At 40.2% G+C, this 22,797-nt stretch overlaps 2 protein-coding genes across 2 annotated transcripts in view; both read right to left on the bottom strand.

The window, feature by feature from the left end:
* Positions 1-22,797, bottom strand: part of Stacl (SH3 and cysteine-rich domain-containing protein) — an 86,493-nt gene that overhangs the window by 9,645 nt on the left and 54,051 nt on the right. The window contains 7 exon segments of the mRNA XM_086827106.1: positions 804-899; positions 1,055-1,188; positions 1,780-2,001; positions 7,602-8,033; positions 10,131-10,286; positions 11,267-11,391; positions 15,537-15,688. Coding sequence (XP_086683232.1) covers positions 804-899; positions 1,055-1,188; positions 1,780-2,001; positions 7,602-8,033; positions 10,131-10,286; positions 11,267-11,391; positions 15,537-15,688 — 1,317 coding nt within the window.
* LOC147644515 (uncharacterized) lies at positions 3,599-7,595 on the bottom strand. The gene has a single exon (XM_086827107.1). The coding sequence runs from the start codon at positions 5,925-5,927 to the stop codon at positions 5,427-5,429; it is 501 nt and encodes a 166-aa protein (XP_086683233.1). The 5' UTR covers positions 5,928-7,595; the 3' UTR covers positions 3,599-5,426.

The following is a 22,797-nucleotide window of genomic DNA, read 5'->3' as shown; positions in this document are numbered from 1 at the left end:
TAATATTTTAGCATTTAAGAACGAATTTTAAAGCAATTTGGCTTCAGTAAACTCTTTAATTCGTTTGCATAATACTACTAATTACTGCAAACGCTAAAAAACAATCATGAAAACAATCCCTTCTTTAAGTAAATATAAACCCATCCCTATATTATCCCTCATTTGAAATCGGATTACTATATATCACATCGGACTTGTTTGTTTGCTTACTCTTCCCTCTTGTTTGCACTTTTTGCTATTACTTTTCGCTCGTTATATTTGCGCTTTCCTATTTCCACATTCAGTTATTAAGTACGCGACTTTCGAGCATATCGATCCGCGCACAGTAAATTCCCTTGAAAGCCTGGCCATAAAGCAAAAGTTTGACTCTATCCTTGCTGCGAACAAGGACGATGGCAGGGCCCAAAACAAAAGCTAATCTGTAAATATTGAACACTTTGCCGGCGGCGTTCGCAATCACAGAATGCACACAAAAAGTCGGTAACTATTATTATTATTTCTTCTTATTCGCTCTGTGTGTATAAAAAAAATGGGAAAATGGGAAAGAGAAAGGACTGCCTCCACCATGATAAATAAACATGTTTTCGTTGGCATTGTTCGTTCGTTCGCTTTTAATATTGTATGGATACATGCATATATGCGCGTATATGTATATATTTCTGATTTAGTTAAACCAATTTCCTGTACCAGCTAAGCGCTCGCTTAGCGGATTAAACAAAGCGCTTTGTTTATTATTCAAGCACTTACGCTTATTAATTTATGGAGCCAGGACGAACCAGGAAGAACTTTTGTGATAAACTCACCTTGTAGCCCGCCTTGAGATCCAGCTCATCGGCATGCCGCGCCTTGAAGTTGTAGATGATGACGTACAGATTCGTGGGCAGCAGGCGATGGGTTTTCTTTTGAGACAAAAAATATATGCCAAAAGGATATTGGAAATTGGGTTAATCGGGGAGCATGTCACAAGGCAAAATCAAAGAGGTGAATTCAGGTGAAAACTTCAATGGAAAGTGGGAAAGTGCGGCTGCGGGGGGACTACCTGGGGATGTCTTACGGGTGAGAGGCACGGCGAGGTGCTGGCCGAGGATTGTGACTTCTCCATTTCATCCGGCAGATCGACGCTGCCGCCACGCATGCCCCTTGTGGCATAGAGCAGCTTCCGGCCCGGATGCGAGGGGCTCGACGGGGCTGTAATGGTTTTGGATGCGTTAGTCCCTGCTCCAGGACAGGCTCAATGGGTTTTTTTTTTGCAATTTAATTCGATTAATGCAAAAGTGAAAGTGAAAGAAAAATCAGAATCATGAAAAAAGAAGATATATAGTAGAAATTTTCACAGATAAATTAAACTAGATACGACTAAGGGTAAAGATTCGAAAGGCAGAGAGATAGGTGGAAAATGTGCGTGTCAGCAGATGAAGTTATAGTTTATAGTTAGTCTACTTGATTAGCAAGTTTACTTAGCATAGTTGTTACTACTACTTGTAAAAAAGGTGAACCAAATCGAGCTACTCAACGCAATGTTTACTTTACTCGACATATTTACAATTAAGCAATTAAGTAATTAAGAAAGCAATTGCAATTAAGTTTGAAGCTGTCTGGGCGTGTAGAGGTGTTCGTTTATACATACTGGATCAGTTTTTTTTGGGAAATTAGACTGAGTACTGAGAGATATTCGAGAGGAGGCCCCCTTGATGGGGTTTTTTTTAGTTTTTAGGGTGATTTGTTAGTTGGTGCTGGAGCGTCCTGGGATTATATCGGGATCGGTTGTTAGCTACTTACAGTGCAGACGGCTGTTGTTCGATGGCGGAGTACTGTGCTCCAGATGGCCTCCAGAGCCGCCGTGGTAGTAACCGGCACCGGAACCGGCGGACGTTGAGGCACCCGTCCCGGGGAGCTGAGCACGTCGCCTGAATTGGCCATGGAGCTCCGAGGATTCGGGCGAGTCCAGGCTCAAGGATTTCATGCGTAAATTCAACTTTTGGCGGCGCGGTGAGTGCGGTGCTGTTGTTTGTTGATTGTTGTTATTGTTTTTTTTTATTGGAATTTTGTGTCGTTTCGAATCATGGTTATATATATATATATATATTTTCGATTTGATTTGATTGATTGTTGTGTTCGGACAAATCACAGCACATGAGTTTTGGTCGCAAAAACAATGGGCAGTAAGATGTGGAATAAACAATTTGTTGATTTTAATTTCGTTTCAATATGTTAAGCATTTAGAAACTAGGCATCTACATAAAATATATCAAGTCTAAACAAAAGACAAATTAATAAATATATATTCTGAAAGAACATGAACAGAAGAGAAGGCAAAATCCATAAATCATAAACACTTAGTGGCCTTTTTTGCAAAGGACATTCATAGGTAGTTTTGTATAGCTTCGATCAAGGCACTTAAGCATGATAATATTTAGTCTCTTTATAATTATTATTATTATTAAATATGTTTTGTAATTTGCAAAACAGAGCAACATTCGACACGTTCAGGAAGAGACAGCAAATGTGTTAATTGTGGCATGTCCTGTGTATATTCTCTAGTCATTCCCGTCTCAGTTGCCGCAAAAAAACAAAAGCCAAACAAAAGAGTCCTTCGTGTGTGCTAGTGTGTGTGTAGGCCAATTTGGATTTTTTAAAAATATCATAAAAAGAAAATTATATAGTAAGCTCGTTTCCATCGCCCGGTGCCAGATGATTGTGATTATTATGTGAAGAAAGTAAAGAACAATTTTAAATCGTTTGAATTTTTATTCGTTTCTTGTGGGAGATGTATGTGTGTGTGTGTTTTTTTGGGGGTTTGGGAGGTTGCTTGTGCAATATTTACAACAATCGTACAACATCTATATAGAATATATATATATAATTGTGGTGTAATCAGAAGTGACTTAATACTTTAATCGTAATAATCGTACATAAAACATATAGCTCATCCAGCTGAATTGAAACTAGGATAAAGTATATTATAATTTATGGGATAAAATTAACTATGCTGAGTATTTTATAATAATTACTGTGCTGCATTTCAAAAAACATCAATTGGGCTACATTCTTTCTAGGTGTCTAGGGTAATAGAATCATAAACTTAAACAATAGAATACATAAAACAAATAGATCATAATTAAGACAGTGTTTAACTAAAGATAGACTCCATTCGAGGGGATCGGTGGATCTCAATTCAAGCGGATCCTTCGCTTAGAACCCTTGGGCTCCTCCGGAGGACCCGTCTCCGGACTCTTGAGGATGGGCGTCAACATTAGGGGTTCACCAAAGGGTCGCGATGTTTCAGACTTTGGACTCGCTGATGCTATATTAAATATATATGAGGATATAGTTTCAAAACACTTTATCTCAATGACATTTTCATGGCGTTAGTAGCTGGTATCGATCCCAAAGCAGTTGCTCACTGCTCACTGACTGCCCGAGAAATGTGAATTAAAACTAATTAAGTTAAATGGAAGGCAAGAAGCCCGAAAGAAAATATTAAACATTAAGATAGCCTTCATGCATAAAGCAAACCAAAAGCAAGCCAGAGCAGAGAGAGAGAGAGGAGGAGGAGCACCAACATCTTGGTTCCAAGTAATAGAGCAGAAACATAATCCTGGGAAAATAAGTGCAGAACCAGACCCAGAGCCTTGGCTAGGAACTTCTGCCGCAAGGAAGTCGAGGCTACGAGGCCAACATGCGGGTGGGGAACGGGCCAAAAGGAAAAGCCAGACCCGAAAGGGAAAGAAAAATAAGGAGCGCAAAAAAAAAGATTGTGTGTCATAACAATTTTTAGCATAATTATGTTCGGCCTGGGACCGACCTTCCCCAAAATCCCCTACCATCATCGACAAGAAGTTTCTTGGCCTAAGACAAAAACAAAAAATAAAAGAAACTTGGCTGCTTGCAACTTTAAGCCAGCTTCTGCGTCACTTTATCTGGCTCTCTGTGTGTGTGTATATATGAGTGTGGCATTAAAAATGCAGCAAACATTAAGCACAAATGAACTCGCGGAAAAAGTTTACTGTCTGCAACATTTGTATGCAGCCAGAGAAAAGGAGCCAAAAAGGCGGCACCCCCACTGCCACTGCCACAGCGAGTTTTGTGCGGCTGAATTTTTGCACAAAAGTTGACAATGGCTTGTAATTTACACGGAAGTACCAACAGCAACAGTAGTCCTGAAACTGCGGCATAAACAAGAGCCGGAATCGCTGGAGGGGGTTGCACAGGAGTAGGTGGAGTCCTTTTTATATACATACAGAGAAGAAAAATTCAAGACTTCAAAACTTTGGGTTTCAGAATAAGTTCTTGGTCTTGTATTCTCAAGAGCTGCTTTTTAAAATCATTTTTTATATGTGCTTTCTAAAACTATCTTATATAGATCACAAGAGCAGGAACCTTCTTAAGTGCCTTATTTAATGTCCTTGTATTTATCCTGTTTCTGGTTTCCATTTGTCTTAAGTTTCACAGCAAATAGAAGTTATATTTGAAGGTACAGAAGGTGTGCAAAAGTGCTTAAACATGGCAGTCCTATTTTAACATTTACTTGACATGCTCAATTAAAGTATAGTAAATCATAATAGGAATTAGGTAACTAAACCTTTCTAAATTTTAATTTAAACTTTAACAACACTTAAACGACACAATGAGCTTCAAGAAATACAACCCACTTCTCTGAAACACTACAATTTCCAAGGGGTTCTGGCTTTTAAAAGCAGTAAAGTATTACTTCGTTTTTAATCTTTCACATATAATATATAGTTTATATTATTTTGTACGTCTTTGGTTCTAACTAATTATATTTTTCTTGAAGTAAACCCGCAGAAACCCCACAATTTCTAAGAATAACTTAGTTAAAAATGAATCTAAAAGCAACTATGGGCTTTATTTTATTTATTTAGAAATCCACACAAATCTCCTTCATCTAATTTCCGCCCAGTGTAGTGGATGGGATGGGAATTGCCCAACGTGGAGTCAAGTTCCTTTCGACTCAAACCAAGCTGAAGCATGACGAAGCTGCTTTTCAGCGGGAAAAGGAACTCGGCCATGTATACAAATGATGGCGTTGCAGTCGCTGCTTCTGCTGTTGCAACGGAAATGAGCCATTTGCCTGAAGTGTAAACTGGGTTAAGACTAATTGGCATTTAATCCGGCCATTGTTTAATCGGGCTTGGTCTTGCCACTTGCAATTTGCAATTTGCAGACTTGAATTAAAGTAATTGAAACACACACTCATTCATAAACAAGCACACACCACACACACACACCCTGAGTTTTGCGGGCAATCCGATAGATACAGTTGTCTAAAAGGTTAAATGAAATTCAAAAAAGATACACTGAACACGGAAACAGAACACAATCTAAACATCGATGTCGAGTGGGTTTCAAAACAAGTAAAGGAAGGAACTCATAACGATGACAACTGCATCGTTAGATGAGAGGACTTAATGGTGCTTCTTGTGCTGGCTGGGAGATGGAACGATGTGTGCTTCGGGATGAGTCTGATCTGTCCCTGTGGTGGTTTCTGTATCTGTCTCCAGCTGTGTTGTGTGTTCTGGTTGTGTCTCGTAATTATTACTTTCTGGCAAGGAGATGGATCGATGTTGCGACGAACGCTGCTGTCGCAGTCGTCCAAACACGGACAGCGGCCGGATGCCGGCAAAGAGCCGCCGACGCAGTCCAGGATCATTGGGTGGATAGCCCACTCCGGTGCCCACTCCCACTCCAATAGCTCCTCCTCCGACTGCTCCAATGCTGCTTCCGCTTCCGCTGTTGCTGCTTCCGCCTGCTATGGGTAACTGTTGTTGCTGCTGCTGCTGCTGCTGCTGCTGGTGCGCCGGCGATCCTTGAACCGAGGAGGAGCCGGTGACCGGCACCTGTGGCATGTAGGCATAGGTGTAGTAGTTGATGCCAATGCCATTGCTGATGTACGCCGAGCTGGACATGGTCGATACGGGGGCAAAGAACTGGCCGTATCGCGGTTCTTGGTGTGATTTTTGTGATGGGGTTTATTTTGATTTTTTTTTTAATATTTGGTTAATTTGAGTTTATTTTTTGGCAAGCGAAACGAAAAGTGGCAAAAAAGATATGGACACGAAAGAATATATAGATATATATGTGTTCTCATTTTGGGGTTAAGTAAATCGGTGTACAAAAGGAATCGTAAGGGGTTTATATAGCTCAAAATTGATTTGATTTTTAAAGATTTCTTTACTAATTTTGCAGCTTATTTGATTATCCCTTACGAACCCTGCTCTATTTATGTAAGATGTGAGTTTTGTGTTCTGAATTCGGAAATGTACTTAAGACTAATTTGGGTCAGGGCCTTGCTGCTTATTGGTGCAACTGCAACAGACTCCAACTGCGGCAAGGGCAATCCTCAATCAATCAGTTCCATGCTGCATTTACACTTTCCTAATTGGAATAATGCAACTGCAACTGCATAGAAGACCGCAGGGAATGTTGCCATTGCCATTGCAACTTGTCAGTTGTCATCGCAAGTTGCAGGTTGCAGGTTGCAGGTTGCTGCTGCAGCTAGCCAAGTTGCAGTCGCTAATTATGTGCCAAGATTTGGGGCACTTTGCGGCCCAAATGGGAGGGTGGTCCTAAGTAGGCGACAAAGAGGCAATGTCATTCCATGTGATGGTGTTGGAGAGGAGAGGAGAACACTTCCTGCTGCTGCTGCTGCTGGTTGCACATACACAACAAGTAGAGGCACACACCACACACACGCTTGATTCACATCCATTCACACTCTATTTGCACATAGAGAGAGAGAGAAACGCACGACCGGGGGAAATCAAGATACTTAACAAAACAAAGTCTTTGGCATACACAAATTAATTACGTTCAACTAAATATGATACGTAGATGCTGTGTGTGTATTTGCATAGTTTGCTATAATTGATGTTGGCTAAGCTACAGAGTATTCGGCAACGGCTTCAGTCAATAGCGTTTCAAATTCAAATTCAAATTCAACTCTAGAATAAATTATTTATAGACAAAATGCATATTTATATACGTGTTGGAGATATATCGTTTGTGTTTTCCATGTGTTTTTTGTGTCTGGTGTGTGTTGTGTTGTGTGTGGCTAAAAAATCGAAATCGAAATCGCAAGCGCTGTTAGCAACTCCAAAAGCGAAGCAGTAATGGACGCAATGGGGCGTATGAGCAATTATTTGTTTAGCGCAATGCGAGTGAAATTGAAATTGTTTTGCCAAATCTAAATATGTTGGACAAAAAGGGAATGCAATTGTGTGTGACTAATGCAGCTATGTATGTGGAAAGTGTGGAAACGTGGACATGGACATGGACATGGACATGGACAAGGATGAAGTACTACTGCTCTGTTCTACATTTGGTCGGAGTGTGCAAGGAGATGCGTTACAGAGAAAGTCCCACAACTCTTGAGATGAGATTGGTGTTAAGCTGAGACGGGATCTGGATCTAGGGAGAGAGTTATACCGAAACCAAAACCGAAACTACAACCAAGGATCAAGGATCAAAATAATTGCGAAATGAGAGTTAAATGAGAGATAGTAGAGAGAGAGATTCAAACAGAGAGACAGAGAGAGATTGATTGATACACAAACTACTTGGTTTGGCGACTTGTCTCGGACCTGAGCTACTAGATATATCTTGGCTGGGCACCGGCAGTCCGCCGCGTTGCTGCTGCAACTCCTGCTGTTGCAACTGAACGCCCAAAATGGGCATGGCCACCGGTGGCGGACGGACTCCACGGCCGGCACGTACCGCCGCCGCCTGCGCCACCGATGCCAGACTCCTTTGATGTTGCTGCTGTTGCTGCTGCTGCTGCTGCTGGAGATGTTGCTGCTGCTGCTGTTGCTGGAGATGTTGCTGCTGTTGCTGCTGGAGATGTTGCTGCTGTTGCTGCTGCTGTACATTCTGTTGCTCCTGCAGGGCCAACTCCGAGACACTGACAATGGGTATATCCGGCGGTGGAGCACGACCCATCTCCCGCTCGGTGAGGACCGGCACTGGGATAACGCTGCCGTCCAATATCTTGCCCTGGACGGATTTGTCGGCTCCAGCTGCAAGATGGCCGGATTTGAGTTCGCCGGCTTGTTTCAGCACGCGGTAAATTTGATCGATTTCGGTTATTTCTTTAATTTGATTTTGATTTCAATTGAATTGAGTTTGGTGCCGTAGTAGGTAGACAAGTTGGATCATTTGGATGATATAGGGGGCCCGGTTTTTTTTTTGTCAGATTCAAATTCGGTTTCAAATTGGTTCGATTCGATATCGTTTTCGTTTTTCGTTGTTGGGATGGTTTTTATTTTTGGTTCGATGCGTCGTTGAAGTGCATTAGTACAGAGATTGCAAAATGGTTTTTTTTTGGGGGCGATTCGATATTTTAATTGGAAATGAGTTCGAATGAGTGGTTTTCTTTTAGAGGGAGTTACTTGTCGGAATGATTCTACTCGAGTAGAGTGTGTGTGTTTAAAGCTACGAGATCGATTTAGCTAAGCTCCAGCGATCCAGGTTTGGGGCTACTCTAGAGTCCAGTTGGTCGCCAAAAAGGTGTGTGTTTGCAAAGACCCTTTAAGAAGAAGATGAGTAACGCCATAGGAGCTCTAATCATCTTCCTATTACAAGGTCTTTTTTGTGATTTATATATGTGTGTTTCTTCCGCAATTAAGATTCCCATTAATAAACTGTAGCCAACAACAACACTTATGCGAAATGAGACGAAAGTGAAGGCATTAATTTCTAGTGAACTGATTTACTGAGTACTGAAGGTTGCGGCTATATAACATGCTCCACTACATTGAACTGATTTCTCCCTAGCTCTTGTATATATATATATATATAATTTGCAGGTCCTTTTGCCAGGAACTTGGTGTCCTTTTGTGGTATTCAAACAACTGGATGAGTGTGTGGCGTGGTGTGTGTTTTGTTTTTGTTTCTGTGGTGTGTTTGAGCTGGTTGTCATTCGCTGATTATCTCGCTAATTAGGTGAATCAAGAAGCGCAACGGTCAAACACAAAGTACGGAACAAAATCATAAGGTTCAAGCGCATTTCAATCGAGTATCGCGCTACACGAGTATATTAGATATGGGATACTTATTATTTTTTGCTTGTGGCACACAATTACTATATAATATTTGAATTAATCTGTTCATTCATTTGGGATACCGATACCTAGTTGCGCAATGCGATGCATGAAGGGCGTCTTTTGACGGAATTTCGCATTTGGCACATTCAATTGATTTGCGCTGAGACTTGGATTTGGGTTCGGATCATCCGCCTGATCTGCTGCAGCTGCAACAAGCGACTCCTGTGGCGAGGCTGATATTTTGTGTATGTGTGTGTGTGTGTTGCATTACAAATAGTTTTCGGTTTTAGGATGGAAGGAAGGAAGAGGGGAGTCATATTGATTTAATCAAATAAATGTCGAGATACGGAGAAATTTGGAATTTGTGTGTATTGAGTTATGATACACTTGATATAAGCTACTGCAGCCCGCAAGGTATGCAACAGATTCCACAGATTTTCCCTCCTTTGACAATTGTTTACAGTTCAATGAAGGGGAAATCATCATCATCATCATCAGTATCATCATCTTGGGACTGCCATTTGGTTATTTATGTGCCTGTGTGTCTTGTGTGAAGCCAAGGAAATTGCAAAAGTTCTTCTTGCTCGCTGAGGTCTAGAGAATTGCGACACAAATCACAAGTGCCACAATCTGTATGTCCCCCCCCGAGTGCCATAAATCCATTGTGAAATCAACTGATGCCAGGCAATTGCACCCCTCACTGCCAAATTCTCCTTTTTGGCCATTTGAAATCAATAGAAGGAGTTGAGGAGCGGGGGAAATGGGAAATGCAATCGCTTAGACTTGGAGATGCAAGGTGGGTCCAAATGCTAATGCTAATGCTGCTCCCACCCCACACAGTTGGGGGAATTTCAGCCTTGTTTCTTTGCTAGCCTAGTTTTCATCTTTTCTTTTTGGCCAGCGACACGCGATGCAAGTCGTTAGCCAGGTTAGTTGGTTAGAGTGCTTGTGTATTTACTATATATTCCTGCATCCTGTATTATGTATACTGTAGTGTAAACTGTATACTGTATCCTGTAGCTTGTAGCTGGTGTGTGGGATCTGCGATGCTGGTGCGTGCCAAATACTCACTTTCTTCCTCAATATCAACGCGATTCTCCAGCTCCGAGGTGCTCTTCTGGCGTCGCAGCAACTTTTGCTTTGGCTGGCATCGCGGCAGGTTTGGGGCACAGTCTCCATGGGCATTCAGCTTGCAAATGCGGCACCGCAATCCCTGGCGTGTGTGGCCTGCAAAATGGCCAAAAAGGGGAGCTTAAGAATGTTTACTGTACAAGAGGAGTTGGAAATTTCAAGTTGGAATAATGCCCTAGACATTAGGGGACACCATACTTGGCCTACTTCCTAAGAGGTTCATTAGGTTGACACTTAAAACATACTCGAAGGAAAACTAAATACCTATTCCCTTTAGTGTTAATGTTAAAACACTTATAAGATATGCAAAAATAAGTGGGGAAGGTATTTAATTCCCATTTTGTATATCTTTCTGTCAAAGTCCTTAACAGAGTGAAGGAATCATTTGCGACCCTATAAACTATATATATTATTGATCAGCATCAACAGCTGAATCGTTCTAGATATGTCTGACAGAAACTTAATTTTTTCAAAATTTTGAAAATTTTATAAAATTGTCAAAAATCGATAAAATATTGAATTTTTTATATTATAAACTGAGTATGCAGATTTATTAACCTAATAAAAACTAACTTAGGACTGCTTGCCGAATTAAAATTTTTTAGTTTTTGTCTAAGTTAAGAGATTTTTAAACTTTGATCTCTTGAAGAAAATTGTTACATAAAAATATAGATAAATAGCATCTCAAAAATGTATAATAATTTGAAGCAGAAGCTTATAATCATGTGAAGGAATCATTTCCGACCCTATAAATTATATATTTTCTTGATCAGCACCAAAAGCTGATTCGATCTAGCTATGTCCGGCATAAATTTAATTTTTTCAAAATTTTTAAAATTTTATAAGGGGTTAAAATCGTTAAACTTTTCAAAAATATTGAATTTTTTTACATTTTATATTGAGTATACAGATTTGTTTACCTAATAAAAGCTAGCATATAAACCTTTTCCGATTGAAAATTAAGGCATTTTTGGCTAAGTTTTGATTGATTTTCAATGAAAGGATATATAGAAATTTCATTGTCCTGAAATTAGCTTCCTTTCTTGTTATGAATTCGGGGTTTTCCCCTGACTTACCTCTCAGTATCTGGGAGCAGACATCGCAGGCCGTTATCTTCTTGTAGGTGTACTCCTGCAGATGATGGCTGCCATCCAAATTGGGACGCAGGGGCTCTGAGGCTGTGCTGGAGGCTCCATTGCGCCTGTGAGGAGAGGATTCGATATAATGGTTAGTGCGGGAACCCGTTAATGGAGTCGCAAATGTTGCACTTTTTCGCCGGGGGAAAATACGCGGAAACCCAAATGGCCAAAAATGGCTAAACATATGTTCATAAATCGTTCCGCACAGCCAATGCATTTGAAGGCTGCTGTTTGCTGCTGATGTTATGGGATTTTATGTTTTTGTATATCTATATATATATAAAAGGCAAACAAAGGCCAATGAACAATGGGCCGTGGACAATGGACAGTGGGACGAGGACATTGGACAACGGACACAGGACACAGGACACTGGTCACTGGACAATGCACATTAATCAGAGCAATGGTGCGTGTGTGTTTGAACAAGAAACACATTAAAAAGAATTGTATTTCAAAAAAAAAAAAGAGACCATATTTTGTGCTGGATACTCAACCTAATTGGATTTGCTGGAAATTGGTCGATTTATCATTGGCCAACGAGTGCTTTACAAGCTCGTGATCTCATGCTTTTGGCCAGATATCTCAATCCACGGCGCTTATGCAAATTATTGTGTTATTTATATTGTGTACACATTGAATTCATTTTCAACAATTTCATGTTTCATATTTATACAAAGAGTCAGAATAGAGATATAGATGGAAGTTGGGGAAGGACACAAGCAATTTCCATCCCGCTTTTGGCACTTTTGTTTTATTTACAAAAGCACAGAAAAAGCTGGAAGCCAGGACCCACAATTTGGGGGGCAATTGTTGAGGCACAGGAGGAGCAGGATCCGAGGCCTAGGAGCCAGGACTCGACGTTGATTGTTTGTAAGTGGCTTATGCACACAGATGAGCACACAGACCAGACAAAACCGACTGGCAAATAAATTCAGTCGAGCACATTGGCACAATATTCATTCAGTTGTTTGCTCTTATTTTTTCCCCCCTTTGTTCTTGTTGCAAATGCGTTAAATATACAAAAACACTCCGATTTATGGGTTATTTTCCGAGAGAGAAAGTGCAACACATGTGTTGATGGGCAACTACAAATGAACATTGACACAATGACATTGAGTACGAGTTTATATGTATGTATATATATTCTTAAACTAAATATTGATCAAACTAGTCAGTCAGACGTAGCTAACAGATTAGGCCCAAGGCCATCGGGGACGTGTTGATTATAATCTAAGCCATGTACAATTTACAGGTATTTAATATTGTTTTGAGGTATGTACACAGTACTTTGTTGGGGATTTTACGGGTCTAATTACGATTAATTGAGATTTGAGGGGGTTTTAAGGGGTGGATTTGGGGGGTATACATATGTATTTATCAATATTGATGATTTTGATAATGTTTTGTGTGGAGAAGTGCGCAGCTATTGCAAAATGCTAAAATCAAAACCAAAAAAAGGAAATACTTTTGGCAGCATGAGTAATGGTTTAATTATAATTATTCTCATAACATATTCATTATTTGTTTTGTACGTAACTTAAAACTTTTGGTTGCTAAAAATAAATGCAGAAATAAATGCAGAATAAATGAAAGCCGCCCACAATAAGCAGGACGAAAAACAGGACCTAAAATCGGGACCAGGACAACGCTAAAATGAGTAACTGCCCCGTTTTTTAGGAGGGGGAGCGCCTGTGGTTTAGTTTCGGGACAAAACTTTTGCAATATAACACAGCCGAACTTTTAACTGCGATTTTCTTGTCACGTTTGTATATATATGTACATATAAAGTATATATATGAGAGTGCTATTTATGCCTTGCACTCGGGGAAATATTTTCGCAATGAAGTTTGAAGAGATAAAGCCCTCTTAAGCACACCATTCCCATTTTTCCCCTCTTTCCATTCTCATTGCCATTGCAACATTCTCCATTCACTAAGCCGGCAAAGATTTTCCGATTTATCATCATTGGCAGGGCAAGCTGCCGGCACGGAATTAAGTATTGTTGCCACTGGATGCTGCAGCTGCAGTTGCACTTTCCAGTTTGCACTTTTCTGGCTGCTGCAATGCCAACAATTGCAGGCCGTGTTCATACACTTTACTTAAAAATTATTCTAAATTTAGAGAAAACTTTGAATTATTTAAAACAGTGTAATATAATTTGAAAAATTACATTTCAATGAACTATGCATTTTTAAAGGCTTTGTGTTCAATTTACAGAACTAAACAAACCTGGTAAAGGTCTTTATAAATTTAGTTTAAATATTAGAAATGGGTTTGTACATTTTTCGAATTCAAAAATACATCTAATTTCTATTTTGATTTGTTTTTCTGGTATAAATAAGTATATGTTTTATGACTTCCTAGATTTACTCCAAGTTCTTTATTCTTTATTCCTGAATTATTCTTTATTGTAGAATTATTCAAAAGTATGAAATATTTAAATTAATTTTACTTTTTAACAAAATTTCTAGCACATAAGAATTCACAGATAGAATCACAGTGTTCTTGCCATTATCAATAATCCCATTGACTAATATTCTAATCGCTTTGGCATATAATATTCTATTTTTGTTTAGTAAATGTACTTATTACGTATTTCTCTATTGAATCCTAAATTCTATAATCCTGGAATCCTACATTGAATATCCTAAAGCTGACTTTGTAATTTGTAGACTTTAAAAGATAATTCCCTCGAACTTAGATTGATTTTTCTGTGCAAGTGTACGTGGAGTTAAAAGTGTGTCCCTTCTATCTATGGAAGTGGGTGGACTTTTCAGGCTGCAGAATTTATAGTTTTGCAATTTTTCGCATATTTCTCAATGCCTCAATGGGGCTGGGGGGCCCTGCAGCAGCCGGAAACTTGGCCGGAACATATGGAACAGCGCCATGCCTAGCGACACATTTGCCGTAGTTATCGGTTGAAAACTTTGTTTCTAGCTGGACTTGGACCTGATCCAGATTCAGGAACACATTGGGCCATTGTCTCTACTATGGATTTAGTTGCAACAACCTTTTAATTGCCACGCCGAACGTGATTGATGGGGCATTGGTTGGGATTTTGGGGGGAGGAAACTGTGAGCAGCAGGTGCAATTTATGGCGCCCGGGGTCAAATTAAATTACTGTATATATATACTATACAGAGTATGTGTGAAATTGAAATTTAAATCGATTTACCAAAAACATAGGCAAATAATAATGCTAAAGTGTCGTGTGATATTTCGAAACCAATTAGTCTGTGGGGCCAAGCGGGATTTTCTATAGTTGCTCCACTAAGGTCTACATTTGCGTGCAACATTACAGCAACCCGGCGTATCGAATAGGGGGTTTTAGCATTATATATATATATATGTTCTGTACACGATATATAGTTAACTATAGCATATATGCAAGGGTGTTCTGGTTGTTTGGTGAATTTCGGTTACCTCAAAGTCAATACGGTCGATACAGCGTGGTACATTTGATTTTGTCGGGGTGTTGGTTGGCTGATATAGATCGCAATTATCGCGTATCGAAACATGGTTTTTGAGTTGAGCAAAAGCATTGCATTATATATATTTTTTGGAATGCATTTAGTGTTTAAATGGAGATGGTATATACGTAAATTCATATATAGAGAGAAATTGGAGGAGAGATCATCATCATATCATCATTATTATGGCGAGTAGAGACTTAGCTTAGCTTAAACCTAGGTATTATCTGATTATCTCTGGTAAATTGCGAGTGCATAATACCCCAGCATAATGCGGATTGTGCAAATATTAGTTGGGAATGCCTTTGTGAGTGCGATAGGGATTCCGGCGGCTGCGGCGGCTGCTCTCCTTGAATGCCTGAATAATTTTTCGCGTTTTCCCGCAACCTTTTAGTCATATTAATGTGCGGGTCGGACCGAACCCCCGCTACTACTTTCCACTATTACGATTTTCCAATTCTCCCTGCTTTTCCCCTCTTAGTTCTGGTTTTTCCTCTTTTTTTTTTGTGGCGCCGCCTCCGCACTATTTCATTTTGTATCTCATGGCCCTTGCACCCTTGCCGCTCCACTGTAAGCACTATAAATACGTAGATACTAGATACTCGCTGCCGCAACTTGTATTCGACTTAATGGGCCCTGCTTCAAGCCCGATAATGTTGTGCAACGGGCAAGGTTGGAATGGGCGGGGTGGCAGGTGGGTACGGTATAAAATCGCAAGGATAATGCATAGTACTCACCTATCCGCTTGTTGTGCTGAACCAGAACCAGCGGGCTTTAGGCTCTTAAATGCTTTCAGCCACTTTGTTTTCATCGATGGCGCTGTGGCAGCGGAGAATTTGCGTTCGTTTCGCGGCGACGTTGGCTCAACTTTGCTCACGAACAGATCCTTCTACAGAAAGAGAGATGGAGAGAAAGAGAGGGAAAGAGAAAACAAAAAGGATGTGCATTAGCCCAAAATGCAATTTCCACTTAAACGTCTCACGTTGCAGTTTAATTACAAGCCATTAACACTCGCAACTCGTTGCATTTGCACTACAACTTTGTCTGCAGCTATTTGCCAACCATTTTGATTTCAGTTTTAGCCACATGCACACACACACACAGAGATACGCAAATGTAACATGCACTGAGCGAAAATTATATACAGTTGTGTAGAAATTAAAAATTAATAAAAATAAATAAGGTAAAAATAGAGGTAACTTTATACAAAAGCTTATAAGAAGAATCAGTGGATGAAGTTACATCTATTATAAGTAAGCCAAAAATGCTTTAATTTCAATTCGGAAAACTGTTCTGTGTTATTTTTCAGCAGGTTTAAAAATCTGCATACTCAATATAAAATGGGAAAAAACTAAATTTGTATTAATTTTTTATAATTTTAAAGATGTAACCCATTAAAAATGTTTCAAAATTTTAAAAAAATTTTATTTTTGCCGGACATAGCTAGATCGACTCGGCTTTTGATGCTGATCAAGAATATATATGGTTTATTGGGTCGGAAATGATTCCTTCACATTGTTATAAGTTTCTGACTAAAATAATAAACCATTTTTTGGGTCTTTATTTATTTATATTTTTATATCACAATTTTTTCTACAAATCAAAGTTTAATAATCTCATAACTTAGCCAAAAATGCATCAATTTCAATTCGGAAAGCTGTTCTATTCTTGTTTTTATAAGGTTATCTAAACTGCTTACTAATATTTTAAATTTAATAAATTCCATTTTTTGTCAAAATTTTATAATTTTAACCCCTTTTAAAATGTTCAAAAAATTTTTAAAAATTTAAAAAATTTATTTTTGCTTCAAACATGACTTAATCGATTCAGCTTATAATTCTGATCAAGAATATATATGATTTATAGGGTCGGAAATTACTTCTTCACTGCATAAATAGCTTCGGACCCTGAAAGGTTATAAAAAAATATATAGAAAAACGTGTCTAAGCTAAAGAACTTTTATTGCCTAGTCTTTTTGATTTCCAAAGAGTATATAAATTAGCTTATCGTCCTTTTAAGCAAATATAAAGTACTATATTAAAGTAGATCCTGTGCAATGACGAGTAAGACCTTGAAGATTACGATTAAAAGTAGTAGAGACGATGAATAAAAATACGATAAATATGTCAAGTAAGGCGACAAGGAAAAAGTAACCAGTATGGTAGTATAGTAAAAGTTTTAAATTATATAATCACCCATTATCCCTAATAACTTTAAATATATTACTTTAATAATTTGTGAAAGAAACACCCTCAAAATTTCCTTCTGTGTATTTGTAAAATGCTCGTTATGCCGTAATGGAGCCATGATTACATGGACAGTGTTTAGGCAAAGGAATGCCTAAATATTTAACTGATACAATGATGGCCAACGCCAGCCGTTGAATAAAGCCATTTTAATTAATAATCAACACTTTGCAGAATGCCACAAAATGTAATTATGCCAAGCTCTCACACACATACGCACTTTGGTGCACAGGACGCACATAGACACACATCCTGTAACAATAATTAAAACCACGTGTGACATGAGGTCACAGTTTAGTAAGCCTAGTTGTCCTTGCCATTGCTATCCTGGTTATTAGCGTGCATTGTTAGTAGTTCGGTTCTGGTTGCTATCTGTCATGTGCGTTGTGCATAATTAGACGAGCTTTTGGCCATGCATTTAATTTGCTTTAGTTTTATTTGTTTAATAACCACAAACCCACTAAAGTCGCGGCTATTAACAGGTCATTGTTGGTGGTAAAAAATGCTGGTGAAAGCAAATACTAATTACGTTTCTATTAATGCATTCCAATGATGATGATATAAATATTAAACCCCATTATTTACATAGTTTTAATATGTAAGCATAATTTCTGGCTGCATTCCTCTATTTCGTTTTCAATAGTTTTCATTCCCATTAACTCTTTGGTGTTAGCCTTGTCAATCGAATACATTTTCGCACTTTTCGCAGACAAAAGTGGGGCGTGATTTTCCGATGTCAGAGAGGAGATCAGAGGAGCAGTCAAAACAAGTTAAAAATCATGGCACTCAATGCGATTGCGGTATTTATAATGCAGCAGAAACGCGCACCGTTTTTCGCTGCATTTCCCCATTTCGGTTTCCGATTCGGTTCGGTTCTCCTTTCGCTATTCCCTCCACCATTTTCCCCCATTTTCGACATGTTATTTTTAGCACTTTGACAGCCCCGACAGGAGTTTTGGGGCGAGGTCACACGGGAGGTGGCAAATGGGTGGAGTGGGTTGGGAAAACTGACAGGCAGGCTGGCAAGCAGGATATTAAGGATGCCATGCAGTTCGTCTGCCATATGGTGCGATGAGCGATATCAAAATCAATGTATCCAGAATGAAATTCACTGGAATGCCATTCAGCGATTGCAAAGAATTTGCCAATAAAATTTAATTCACTCACAGCACACACACAATGGCAATTAAAAATGCATATAATATATATTTTTTATTTTTCTCACTCAGCACAACAAAGCGCCCATATTTAATGAGTAATTAATTTTCACACAAATTCCACCGGAAATGGAAATATTGTTGTCCCATCCCCCAGCCCCTATGCCCCGGTTTAATCGGATTCCTTATGGCTGAAGGACTTTTACAGAATATTCTTGCGAAGAGTTCAAGACGTGGCCAAAAAGATAAGCAGAGAAAACCTTCAGTTTTCTCTCTCCCTTGTCCTCTGCTCTTTTGGCGGAAACCAGCACATTTAAATGCCGAAGGAGACGGAGGAGGAGAATTTCCCGCCTGAGTGGCGTCTGGCCATAATGGACATGTGCCTGTCATGTTGCCTTTGTCATTGTCGTCGCCATTTGAAGGCGGATCCTCGGCCATAAATTTATGCATGCAGTGCATAAAATTCAAATTAAAGGAGCTGCAGCAGCAGGAGCAGCATCCTGCCAGCGACAAGTACACGTTTTGACACTTTACAACAGGCCAAGTCCCATCCAAAAGGGCGACGTCAAAGCCCGCAGCCAGCCAGGCAGCCTGGTCGCTTTTGGGGAATATTCGGGCGGACAGCTGGGAGATGTGGGCATCATCCCCCAGCCATGCAGTGCAATCAGGAGCAGCAGCTACCCTCAAATCAAATGTTGCCAGGACCTAAAAAGGCTTAAAGTGGAGCTGCACTCTCTCCCTCTCTCCTGACATAAATTGCGACCTAATTGATTTCACTTGGCTTTTTAAGCTACTTTCTGCACAGTTTAGAGCTCAGTGCTTTCTTTTTTTTCCCTGGACTGGCGAGGCGAGTTTAATTATCTCTCCGGCCAGAGCGTCTCCAGAGGAAACCAAAACAAAATTTATGGCTGTCACAATTTTTAATTATGTTGCCCATTGCTAGATTGAAACCACAAAGGTATCGTAAATTGCCAACTCAAGCGAGCGTCGGGCCAATGGAAATTTCCTCATTAAGGCCACAACAAAGCGACCGGGGCAACAAAGGACTCGGATCCTTTGTGATTCCATGCTTGATCTGCTTAACCACAGGCCGGCGATAGCAGATGCCACACCCACCACAGTCATCCCCCTTAAAACCACACCCTGGGCCACCTTGTAATAAGCGCCTCGATTGGTCCACGATGAGCCATTCGAGCGCTGGCAATATGAAGGCATATTTTATTGCCACTTTGATGAGCAGCAGTTGAGGCTCATGGCATCCATTTTAACCTATATTTTTCCTAGCCCGCTGCAGCCTGCAGTTTGTAATCTGGAGTAAGTGTAGTGGAGGAGGAGGAGGCTCTAATTGTCAGTCCAAGAGCTTGGCAAATACACACGCCCAAGACTTGGTTGTGCAGCGAGAAAGGATGGACAAACACAACATTTCCGTAAATTACACGCATTTGTCAAAACGAAACAATGCGCAAAGTGTTTATTTGTTTTAGTGAGTGCTTTTGAGCGGAAAAATGACTCGACACAAAAGCAGGAGGAGAAAATGCAACGGGAAAAACCGGGAGAAAAACCGGGCACAACCAGGGAAAACCAGGGAAAACGTGGGATTAGGGGGAGGGGGAGGGTGGTGGAAAACTGTTGCAACTTCTAATGGCTTTGCTTTGTTGTTGCCGGAATGTGGAACAGCGATTATGCAACCACATTGCACTGACAATGCATCATCGATCCAATTCAGTGGAGGAGGACTCTGTGGACCCCTTGGCGTATGCGTAATGCAAAGCGAACACTTTTCAATTTTCATTAACAGGGCCGCCAAATTGCTTGTGTCAACTGCAACAGACATCAGCAAATAACCACAACTCTGTGGAGCCTTAAGGATAGCACTATCAAGTACCCAGTATCTATATATAATCAGCATTAAAGTCTTTCCACACAATTACCTTTGATTGCCTGAAAATTTGTACCCAAATCTAGAAGCAATTTTCCAAATTGAAGGGCGTCTAAGGGCGGTGCGAATATTAAGAAAGTTTTGTGTGTGTCCTTTTGAGGGGATTTATATGGGATTAGGTTTATGTTCTTGTTAAGTAAGTGTCCATTTCTGGGAAAAGTAAGATAACAAGTGGGATAATCACTGAGCTAAATCACTCTTCAATCTCGTCATCTTTCAAGATTCTTATATACCCCACACTTATTCGAATAAAAATCCAGGATATCCTACAAAGAGTGACTGTGATTCTGAGGCGGCACAGTTTGCATTTGACAACCAACAACAGCCGCATCAGTTGGCATTCAGCAACAATAACAACACCCAAAGTCCTTGACGATTGAGAGATGGCAAGAGCAAGGATTGACTGACTCTCCTGCCGACGGTTGACACAGGCAAGTCAAACCTGTTCGGTTGCGGGTTATCCTTGTGGCCAGGCTCACCGCAACTCGTGCCATTCCTGCCATATTTTGCCGAGAAGCAGCAGCTACCGATAAATATGTAAAGTTGAATACGAAATCGGAATGCCGATGTGCAATTTATGGGCCACAATTAAAATTGCAGAATGCTATATGCTTTTGAAACAGGAACTGGACCTGGGTCAGCAGGCTGATAAGCGCAATCAGTTGAGGTTCAGGCTCAACGCCTCCGAGTCCTTGTGGCCTTTATTTATTTCCAGGTGAGAGGTGGAGGCACTCCCCAATTTGTTTTACGACCATCGGACCCGGACCCCATGCCTAAGCTGCTCTCTGGGAAATAAAGGAGCAAGGGCAGGCCCCTTCATTAAGCCCCGGAAAATGGTGAATGGGGGAAAATCCTCAAGGATGTGTGTGCGCCTGGTTAAGCTGCGTGAAATGCCCTCTGATTCTTCCTGTAATGACACTTGCATCTTCACATCTTTTCCACCTCTGAATGTAATTTGCATTTGCGTTCGGGGCTTTTCATTTTTATTGCCGCCACCAAACAGGCAACAAAAAACGAAAAAAAAAAAAACGAAACGGAAAACGAGGGAAATTCCATGTGAGCTTTTGCCATGGATTTTGCTACTGCTACTGCCCTGGCTCCTACGTGACTGCCATCAATTTTCAGTGGCTCTGCCGCATCATTTTGCATACAGGTGAATGTTGTTGCCGTCCTTGGGGTCCTTAACTCGATTTTGAATTGGTTTAAAAGGCGTTATGTGCAACGACTGCTGATCACAAACACCAACGCCTCCCCATCCAAACCCAACTGAGTTTCGCTTTTCATGTACTTTTATTATTATTGCAAGTGTACCATCCCGAGCTGAGTAGCGGAAAATGCCATGTGGTCGTGTGGACACTTTTCCTTACCGACCGACTGACTTCTTCCTTCTTCGACTCGCACTTCCCGCAGATGTTGCAGTGCAAATTGATTTTCAATAGCTGAGTGGTTTTTGATTCAATAAAATGACATACTCGGTTTACGCCACACCACACCCACCACGTCAAGTAGAATCCCAGATCCTGGCCCAGGCTACGTGCTCGTCCTGCCAGGACCTCGACCAGGACATCAACGTCTCGCTTCGCCTGCTCTGCGGTTGAGGGAAAAGTTTTCGGTTTCCTGAAGCTCACAGCTTAATTCGGGCGATGTAATTAAGATTGCTTTAATTCAATTTGCATGCGGAATGTGCAGAATGAATCGGCAATCTGACCTTGCCCATCTATCGAATCTGTTTTTATTGCTTTGATAAATGGCCAGGACGTGTCAGCCTAAAAGCGATTTATCAACGGCCTCAATAGCTCAGTTCATTTTCGGGGTCTATACAGGGTTTTGCTTATCAATCAATATGCAAAAAAATAATATAAAAAAAGACGAACTACGAAAGGTAACTCTTTTTTTGCTTGGCTTTTTCTATCGTTGGGTTTTTCCGAGGGCAGGCACAAGTCAAGTCGAGTGAGAGGCAGTCAAGCGGGGCTTACAAAAGTTTACTGACGCCGCTCAACTAGGCGCATGAATTTCTAATTAAAACGCTGCCAAGCCTCACCACGCACTCCCCACAGACTCGAACACACTCGCTCCCACACACTCGTAAATACTCATTTGAGGCTGGCTTACACCTCGAACCACCCACCACACACTCACACACCGGATAGTAATGCTCATAAAATGTAGACTAAAAAACTAGCTAGATTTATAAGAAACAGAAAAAAGAGACTTTTAACTGGGTTCCTTAGAATTCAAAACCAGAAAGGAAGCCAAATCACGAAATCCAATAGAAAACCAGAAAAAAATGTATTAATTTCGATTCGGAAAGCTTTCCTATGTTAGTTTTTATTAGGTTAATAAATCTGCATACTCAGTTAAAAATTTAAATTTTGATAAATTTTTTGACAATTTTTTTATAAAATTTTCAAAATTTTGAAAAAATTTAATTTTTGCAAGATATATCTAGATCGATTCTGCTATCAATGCTGATCTCGAATATATATGATTTATGGGGTCGGAAATGCGTCCTTCACTGCTTAAAGAGCTTCTGATTATAAATATAATCCATTCATGAGCCGATATTAATCGAGATTTTCTTATAACAAATTTCTTTGAAAAATCAAAGTTTAACAAGAAAGGAAGCAAACTTCGGCACGCCGAAGTTTATATACCC

This window comes from Drosophila serrata, unplaced genomic scaffold (assembly GCF_035046125.1).
Source record: "Drosophila serrata isolate PLE 108 unplaced genomic scaffold, ASM3504612v1 contig_165, whole genome shotgun sequence".
Lineage (NCBI taxonomy): Eukaryota > Metazoa > Arthropoda > Insecta > Diptera > Drosophilidae > Drosophila > Drosophila serrata.
Note: the sequence above shows the minus strand (reverse complement) of the source record. Positions and strands in the feature narration are given on the sequence as shown.